This window comes from Barbus barbus (genome assembly GCF_936440315.1).
Source record: "Barbus barbus genome assembly, chromosome: 12".
Lineage (NCBI taxonomy): Eukaryota > Metazoa > Chordata > Actinopteri > Cypriniformes > Cyprinidae > Barbus > Barbus barbus.
The window spans coordinates 22,200,831-22,211,026 of record NC_136740.1 but is presented as its reverse complement, the minus strand read 5'-3'; the positions used below and the strand labels follow the sequence as shown (position 1 = coordinate 22,211,026).

At 37.5% G+C, this 10,196-nt stretch overlaps 1 protein-coding gene across 1 annotated transcript; it reads right to left on the bottom strand.

Annotated features, from left to right (window-relative positions):
* Positions 1–430: 430 nt before the first annotated feature.
* Positions 431–9,727, bottom strand: LOC306878221 (terminal nucleotidyltransferase 5A-like). Its single transcript, XM_079430424.1, has 2 exons — positions 9,241–9,727; positions 431–3,086 (listed from the first exon to the last, which is right to left on the bottom strand). Exons 1-2 carry the CDS (start codon positions 9,394–9,396, stop codon positions 2,061–2,063), a joined length of 1,182 nt encoding a protein of 393 aa, XP_079286550.1. The 5' UTR covers positions 9,397–9,727; the 3' UTR covers positions 431–2,060.
* Between the last annotated feature and the right edge of the window lie 469 nt (positions 9,728–10,196).

The window sequence follows — 10,196 nt, the reverse complement described above, 5'->3', positions numbered from 1 at the left end:
TTACACATGGCTTACCAACGGCTGTGTTTTTCTTTAGGGTTCCTTAGTCTTTTAACTAGGTGGGTTTATTTATATCCTCTCTTATAATGTGAGGCCTAACATGAGGGAATAAGTAGAGTATTATTCCCCAGTTGTTCTACTTCAGCTTTATGACAGTAGTTGCTCCCCTGTTGCCTTTTGAATAGCGAGGGCCAAAAATAAAAAGGAAACCTGACCTATGTCTCTCTCTGACACACTGCAAAGAAATATCACCTTCACTTAAAGGGATAGTTCACTAAAATGGAAATTCTGCCATTATTTATATACGTACACATACTTTTATGTCATAAAAAAAGATCCCAATGTTCTTAAAACATCAAAATATCCATTTCAAAGACTACATTGTTAGTAAGTTTAAAAAATGTAATAAAAATCGGAATAATACATTTTAAGTAATTATGCTTGTCGTAAAAGACTTCATATTTATTCATCTTATGAATTTATTCAATTCATAAAAACACACGTTGTCGGAAAACAATATTTTTAAGGATGCTTTTTCACTCAGAATTGCAAGAACATATGTCACTCAGAGGAGCCCTTAATAAAAGTGAAACATCCCTATTCTCATACACTCTTAAAGTTTATAAATAGATTTTCTAAATAGTTTATTTATTGATTCCCAAAAGGCAATGGCACAAAAAGGCTCAAGAGCACAATGGTGAAAGGAGAATTCATGGATCACCCCTTACAGAAACCAGTCTAGACCAATAGCTTACACTACCATCACAAGAAAGCTGATGAAAGAATGAATCCGTTGCAGAGACAACATTAAAATGAAATATTTAAGTCTGTTTCAACTATTTCAACTTATACGCATAAAGCAATTAACAAAAGTGTAAATTACAGCATATATTTTAGTCTACTAATCAGTAGTAATTGCTTTTAACATTACACCCCGAGATCTGTTAGCTTACATCACAATACCAGCTCCTTGAAATTTACAAAAACAATGACATGGATATGGTATTATAAAAGGAAATAGGATTCTATCTCCAGGGGCAGCATGGGTGGGTTAACACAACAGCCTTTGTCCGTTACCTTTAGTGTCAAACTAAAAGAGAGGCCATTGTGCTTTAGAAAGGATCCTTATGGTTCATGTCCTGGAACTGCAATGGATCCATTTCCTCAGATTAAGAGTCAGCACACACTGAGACCACAACACTGCTACACTTGCAGTTTCACCATTGACCACTTTCACCTCTTATGCCTCATGAAAAATGCTCCATTGATACAGAAAATCCTTACCATTTGCAATTATTTTGCAAAACACCAACACAAAGGGAAAATAAATACATGCTTGAATATGAATAAATTAGGTTGTCAAAATATGACCACAACTGTTTCAAATGGTAAAAGAGGTCTAGAACACACGAAGATGGCTTTTGTGCTTGTTTTAATCACATGGAAATACACGCCTCCATCCCTGAAAATAGAGTTTTACAATTACCAAGGAGACAGAAAAATGGTTTTAGAAAGCACAGGTCTCATTTTTCATGTACAATGTTTTTAGGCACTTGGAATTACAACAGCAAACATTCCTTTCTTTTTTAACAACGAAAATAAAATATCTTTGGTCCTTAAAAAACCAAGAAGCAAAACAGAGTTTGATTGAAACCACAGTCTGGCAAAAAAAAAAAAAAAAAACACACAAAAAAACATATATAGCTTCACAACGCAGAAACGCAACCTTATTTCCCCACTTACATAACCTGCAAGAGTTTAACTGAATCTATAATGAGTTTAAGAGAAAAAAAAAAGCTTTTTTTTCCTGCTACATGTTAAAAAGTTCTTCCATCCTCTCTGCAGAACAGAATACGTAAGGATCGGCTCAAATCAGACATACAGCAGTGAACAGTCATTCTATACAGGTCACATTTAGCATAAAAACAATTGCCATTGTTTTGAAAAAGCTCCTCCTAAACGTCCATTTGGAAAAAAACTGTTCACATATATTCAATTGCTTGCATATCTTTTTCACCACATGGGAAGATACGAGGGCTGAACTCGGTTTTTACCAGAGGTCAGTTGCAGGGCAGCCACGTCGGATAGGAACTACTGCAGGTGTGCACCAGCGGCTGCACGTGAGCGATGTAGTAGTTACTGAAGTTGATGTCTCGCACGTATGGCGCCGGCTGGTAATAGCATGTGACGTTGGTAACCGTAGGGATGGCGTTCTGTTCAGCCAGCACCCTCAGTGCAAGCATGGAAATAAGATTTAATGTCTGCCGTCGTTCGTGTCCCATCAAGCACACCGTACTCTCATTGACCACATGGTATAATGTGACGAGACAGTCGTACCGCTTGTGCTCCATTCCGGCAAAGTGATTCTGCAGGTACGCCTCCAGCTTTCGCTGCTGTTCGCCTATGTCCGGAAAGTCAATGAAGAACCGAGAGCACATGTACCGCTGGAGCGATTTCATCTCCGCTTTCGAAGTCGCCCAAAACCCTCGCACCAAAAGGTGGCAGTATTTTAAAAGCCCGCCTCCTCGGATCTCCTCGGGGTTTCTCGTAGCGATTACCTTGTTGCAAAGATGGCCGCGAGCTTCCTCGAAGTTCCCGTACATGCTCTCGCCCAACACTGTCGGGTGAAAGCACTCTGACATGGGCGTCTCTGAACAGCGGTTGAAAAGAAGAAGGGAGTCCAAGACTATCTGGAAGGAGTCCACGCTGAATTCAAATTGGCGCCTGAGAGAGTCCACAAACTTAAGCTCAACATTCTTGCCGGTGTTGTTGGAGAGCGAAATGAGGCTCCAGCGGTCGCTGTCGTTGCAAACCTTCACCAACTTCTGTACGTAAGCCTCCTTCAGAGTAAGTGCTGAGATTCTCTCTTTGCTGACGCCCTCGGGTAGGAAGTCCAGCAGGCTGTCGAGAACCACATCCTTAACCACACGGAAGGCCTGGTCATCTGACAGTGAAACGCCAAATATCAGGTCCAAGTCCTTGTACCCGAGCCCAGTGTCCTGGTGCAGAACGTGACTGGCAGCAGAGCCGTTCAGCCTCACATCTCGAACAGTGATGCCTCGCTCCTCCAAACGTGCTCGAACCACCTGCAGAAATAGTTTAAGATCAGAGATTAGGGTTTTTAATTTAATATGTGGGTAGATAGTATTTATAGAGTTGTAACTTTTTAGTTTTAGTTACTTTTTCTTATTTGTAAGTCGCTTTGGACAAAAGCGTCTGCTAAATGACAAAAGTAAAAAAGTAAAGAGTGTAAAGACCATCGACTCTACCGTGCGACTCCACCGGGCAGGGACACCGGCAAGGGATAGTAGTATCGCTTTTTATTTAATTTTTTCATTGATATGTTTATTATTGAAATGTTGTTATATGCATGTGTCAATTTTATTTAATTTCTTTATTTTCTTAAATATGTGGGTAGATAGTATTTATAGAGTTGTAACTTTTTAGTTTTAGTTACTTTTTCTTATTTGTAAGTCGCTTTGGACAAAAGCGTCTGCTAAATGACAAAAGTAAAAAAGTAAAGTAAAGTAAGTAATTTATTGGTAAATATTGGATGCATTTTTACATTGAGATGATATTAGTGTTCATGTAACTCTCACATAAAGTGAATTGTTAAAACACAAAATGAATATAATTTTTTTTATACTGTACTTTATAATCTATTTTTTAGTGCATTGATTTGAATTTATTTAGACAAAACCAGTTAGTAGTTATCCAGCTTATGGTATTAATCATAAATTAAATATCAGTAACATACAACCACAAGTAAACACTGGCAAACAATACCACACTAAGCACTTCCTTATCTGAACAATTTGATGATGATTTGTTCTGCCACCACTGCAATTAGATAATTACCATATTATCTAAAAAGCCTAATAAGACACACCATTTTATTAAGCTGTTGTTGACTCAAAAACAGCTTACGTAACAGATTTCTTGCATTTATTCTTCCTCACACTGTGAGCAACACCTGAGAATCACAGTTGCTTTATAGTCGGTGATCATTAACACATCAATTCACAGCAGTTATCAGTTACTGTCATTTTAACATTTGCCTCTTTGTTGCTGTGATTGAAGCTGTTGTGATGTAGAATAATGTCTCCAACTAAACCACACCTGAGAGAATTTGAACCTGCCACATGCACACATTTACTGTAATTGGTCTATTTTTTTAAGGTGTTAATCTTTTGTGCTGTGCCTTTATTTGCAAATTGGAAGTCATTATGTATGCACTTCGAAAAAAAAAAAACTCAACTCACCAAGTTATCTATTAGGTTTAAAAATCTTCATTTTACTTAATTTTTCCAATAGCATCTCCATTATGTTCCCAGTAAATAATTTCATGCATAAACTTGAGCTAAAGCTCATGATAAAGATCAGTATTAATCGATGCATATGGAATGTGCAGTGCATCGACAGCAATACATTCAGAGACTCACTTGGGAACATGCTGCACTGTACAGCTACACAACATTCTAGAAGGCAGAGCCTTATAGAAAACTGCTTCGCTTATGAATATAGATAGAGTCAGTTGTAAGATTTCACATTCACATGAAGGTCTCATAAATCTTGAATGTGAAATCAGGAACGCATTCATAAATGTCTAATTCAATAAAGGAAAAATTATGGATTTTGCCACAGACCACATTGTATGCATGCCAAGCAGATTTGTATGCTATTTATATTGTTTAGCAACCATTCAGAGATTAAAATGCGCTTAAATCAAACTCATTATCTCTGTCCTGAATGCACATAACCTTCATTTTCCACAGCTCTGTCAGATTAGTGTCAATCAGATCACCTACCCTCACTCCTGTCAAGCAAATCATTAGCCTTCTATTTTTACACATTAGGTCAGACTGCAGCAACTGACCAAGTGAACGTAGTAAAAATATGCATGACGTGCATCTGTACACATGCTGAGAACACATTATACAGTGTTACAGGTTTGCAGCACATTGATTAATGCAATATGGCAGCATGCAATTTATTAAGCCATAAAGGGCGTGATTTATTTAAACAAACAGTGTATTTACTTTATTTAATAGACTATTGTCTGTATTAACATCAATCAATGGTGTTTCAAAAAATATTGCCATTGACAAACAGAAACTCAAAGTTTCTTCAGTTTCCACCAAAGGCTGAACCAGATCACCTTTCAGCCCATTTGAATATTTTGATATTAAGATGAAGCCAAATCAGGTTCGCAGTTGCATGCAAAAACCTACATTTTATAGTTCAACGGTACATCGCAGCTTAAAGCACAAGGTGCAAATGTGCAATCATGACACGATTATGATGATAATGAAAACAGCCACAAAGTCCATGTAATGAGATGGTGCTGTGGCAAATCATTAGGGTTAACGAAAATGACGAACAGTGAACGAGCGGCCATCTTTTGTCAATTTTGCAATGGCATGTGGAGACCGTGTAATAAATTGCTATCTGTGAGGAATTCCAGTCAGAATTTAGACCGTATCATAATACTGAGACTGCTCTTATCATCTGATCGTGGTTGTATCTCTTTATTAGTGCTACTGGATCTTAGCGCTGCGTTCAACACTTTTGACCACAACATTCTTTTGAATAGACTAGAACACTTTGTTGGCATTAGTGGAAGTGCCTTAGCATGGTTCAAATTGTACTTATCTGACTGCCATCAATTCGTTGCAGTGAATGAAGAGGTATCATATCGATCACAAGTGCAGTACGGAGTACCTCAAGGCTCAGTACTAGGGCCGTTACTGTTCACGCTTTACATGTTACCCTTGGGAGATAATATCAGGAGACATGGCGTTAGGTGTTAGCTTTCACTGTTATGCTGATGATACTCAGCTCTATATTTCTTCGTAGCTAGGTGAAAGACACCAAATTGAGAAACTAACGGAATGCATAGTCGATATAAAAAACTGGATGATGAGTAATTTCTTACTGCTAAATTCTGAAAAAACAGAAGTGTTAATTATCGGACCTAAAAACCCCACATGTAATAACCTAGAACACCATCTAACAATAGACGGCTGTTCTGTCGATTCTTCGCCATCAGTTAGGAACCTAGGTGTGCTGTTTGATAGCCATCTTTCATTTGAAAGCCATGTTTCTAGCATCTGTAAAACTGTGTTTTTCCATCTCAAAAACATATCTAAATTTCGACCTATGCTCTCAACATCAAATGCAGAAATGCTAATTCATGCATTTATTAGCTCAAGGTTAGACTATTGTAATGCTTTATTGGGTGGTTGTTCTGCACGCTTGATCAACAAATTACAGCTGGTCCAAAATGCAGAAGCTAGAGTTCTTACTAGAACCAAGAAATATGACCATATTAGCCCGGTTCTGTCAACACTGCACTGGCTCCCTATCAAACATCGTATAGATTTTAAAATCTTGTTAACTACTCATAAAACCCTAAATGGCTTAGCTCCTCAGTACCTGAGTGAGCTCTTATCACATTATAGTCCTCCACGTCCGCTGCAATCTCAAAACTCTGGCCGTTTGATAATACCTAGAATATCAAAATCAACTGCGGGCGGCAGATCCTTTTCCTATTTAGCGCCCAAACTCTGGAACAATCTACCGAATACTGTTCGGGAGGCAGACACACTCTGTCAGTTTAAATCTAGATTAAAGACATTTCTTTAACCTGGATTACACAACACACTAATACGCTTATATTATTCAAATCCATTAAAGGATTGTTAGGCTGCATCAATTAGATCAACCGGAACCGGGAACACTCCCCATAACACATGATGTACTCGTTACATCGTAAGAAGAATGGCATCTACGCTAATATTTGTCTGTTTCTTTCTTATTCTGTTTCTCAGTCCGTGTCCGGATCAGATGGTGGATCAGCGCCAAGAGATGATGTCTTCCTGATCGTCGGACACCTGGACGAGCCCCGGGGACATATCCCCAGTGACGACCTCGACTTTAAAGGCAATAAAACTAAAAATAAAAGAAAATAACTAAAAATATAATAAAATACCTAACTACATAATACTATTGTTGTTAGAAATTGCAACAATATAAAATAGAAATAAATACATTTAATTAAAACATTAAGTAAACAATAAATAAACAATTATCTGCTGGCCAGAGGAGAACTGGCCCCCCAACTGAGCCTGGTTTCTCCCAAGGTTTTTTTTCCTCCATTCTGCAACAGAGGGAGTTTTGGTTCCTTGCCGCTGTCACCTCTGGCTTGCCAGTTGGGGACACTTAATTTCTAGCGATTATCGTCAATTTGATTTCACAGATACTATTTAAACTAAACTGATCTAGACAATAACATCTCTGAACTCAATAATGAAATGCCTTAACTGAAAATTGAGTGTTTAATCTTATTTTTATACATTACTGACACTCTATCCTCCAATTTGATACTGTTAAGTGCTTTGACACAATCTGTATTGTTAAAAGCGCTATATAAATAAAGGTGACTTGACTTGTAATAAAACATCAAAGTTGGCTTTTACAGGTTTTCCCTTAAATATAATGGGCTTCCTCGTTGGGTTTTATTGACAGAACATTACTATCTGTTCAAACCCAGGCAGATGGAGTATTATGAAACAGAGACTGACCATTCATTACGGTCCAGCAGAACTGGATCAAAGGAAGGGTAACTATCAGATTCCACAGTTCATATTTACATTTGTGTCGTCATATAATTAGAACCAATAGGGGCCAATCTTAGGCCAATTTTTAGGATCTAAGGCATGCCACTGTATAAAGCATTCACAGCATCTGAGAACATTGAAGTAAAAGATAACAGATGTAGATATGACTGATGGACAACTTCACTCACATTTCTGCCATATGGGATCATATACATGAAACGCTGAAGCTTAAACACATTTCCTGTGCAATGCAAGAGCATTCTCCCTAAAGCACTTGAAACAAACCCTCTCTTGTTGAGTGAAGCAGTACTGAAGGAAGTGATCTGGAGAAAAGATCAATATCTGCTTGCATGTGTATGCAAGCCCACACTGATTGTGTATGAGAACAAGAATTATTTTCATTGAGAAGAGGGGCATTGATGCAGGTTATCACTGGACTAGCTCAAGCAGTGTTACATTGCATGGGATTAGGGTCGGTACTCGGTAATGAGTCACACTCAGTGTAGTTTTCGTGAGAACGTTCCAAGTCATTAACGACTCTTAAATTTGCCAGGTGCACAGTTTTCTGTATCTGCTGGAGGGCCAAAGGCTAAGAATGTTTTGCTTATCCCTGGGGGTGTGGGGGGTTGAGACATTACACCAATAGTTGGTCAAGCAGTGACAGGTCACAAATTGAATAACTAAATCAAATTTGAATAATAATTTTAACATTTATGCCTTAAAATTAGACACTTTCATCTGATCAAAGATTTTTGCTCAATAGAAATTTTTTTTTTACTAGTAAATCAATAATGAATAGCATGTTTTTGTACTTACTTTTTCATATCTAGTATTCCTTTGCTACTAGTAACTATTACATAGTTACTAATATCCTTTCTATTGCACATTGTTGCCATTGAATTCTGTAAGCATATGTCATTCTTCTATTAATTATTCACTTCTGACTAGTATGGATTTCATTTTTTTTTTTTTTTTTACTAGTAACTCTTCATTAGGTTCTAGTAGCCTACTTGTAGTCCCCATCGGTATTAGTATCTATTCCAGCTTTACTGGTATGCATAAGACACTAGCATCAGTTTCAGAATTCGTTTTTACTTTAAATACTGAAATACTACCAGTACACTGAAATGCACAATAGTGTTTGATAATGTATATTCATTTAGTACAGGACACCAAATAGATTACAATTTTAATAGTTACAAAAAAGTAAGAAATAAATACTATTAAATTAATAGTTAGTAGTAAAGTTGGACTCAGTACTGACTGCAATACATAATAGTCTGAAGCAAATAGATGATATTGACTTGTTACCTTGGGGGGGGGGGGGGGGGGGGGGGGCTCCTAGTAACCAACTGAATAGATATTAGTCACTACTAGAATATAGTACCAACGAAAAATAACTAACTGTTAGTGAAACTGAAATAAGAAATGCAGCTCACTTTTGGATTATTTACTAGTGATTACAAAAGTGACATAAAACGATACAAATTTTAAGGAATGCATTTTAAAGCAATCTAGCCATATGTATATCATCATGAAAAATAAATAAAGGTCAAATATTATAAAGACGGTTTATAACTAAATGTTGAATGCGTATTCAGTGATGCGCATTCATACTAACCTGAACAATCTGTCGCGGCTGAACCGAAAGCGTCGGGAAGTTTCCACGTCCGTGAACTGGAACCGTCTCGCCAAGAATAGAGTCCAAACGTTGCACCTGCTCCCAAGATAAGACGCTAAACCGCCGACACTGCTCTGACACATCACCGGAGGACATGGCGATGGAAAGAACAACCACCTTAAAAAGGCAAAAACTTCTGGTCTACTCCCGCACAGACTACTGTCTCTCCAAACAGATGAAGCTCCTACGCAAACTCGTTTGTGAAAAGCTCAGTTATTTCGCAGTTGCACTGTATTCAGCTGTATATAAATCGACACGGTTTGAACAGTCATCCAGCTGCGCTCGTGATTCACTATTCCCAATCCACGCACGACCACAAGACACGTTAAGTATTGCAGTTATGTTAGAACGAACCATCTGGAATGGTATTTATACCTAAGAGATTTGCATAAGAGCGTCTTATTGGTCGAATAGCTGCTCATGAATAATTTCACAGCAATCTTTGGTTGGATTGGCGGAGGCATACAGCTGTAACACACCCACCAGGCTCGAGACCTCAGTTATCAAAGAGCCGGTAAGATGTTGTAAATGTCTCACTTATGAAGAGAGGTGTGTACATCTGTGTGTAAATGGTAACACTTTAGTATAGGCACCAATTCTTGCTATTAATTACTTGGTTATTAGCTTGCCTATTTGGCCTATTATTAATATATTTGCTGTTTATTAGTACTTATAAAGCACATATTCTGCATAAACATATTCTACATCCCTAATCCTATCCAATCCCTAAATTTAACAACTACCTTAAGTATTAATAAGCAGCAAATTAGTAGTTTATTGAGGCAAAAGTCATAGTTAATGGTTTGTTAATAGCGAGAATTGGACCTATATATATATATATATATATATATATATATATATATAGGTATATATATATACAGACTGTAACTAGTAAC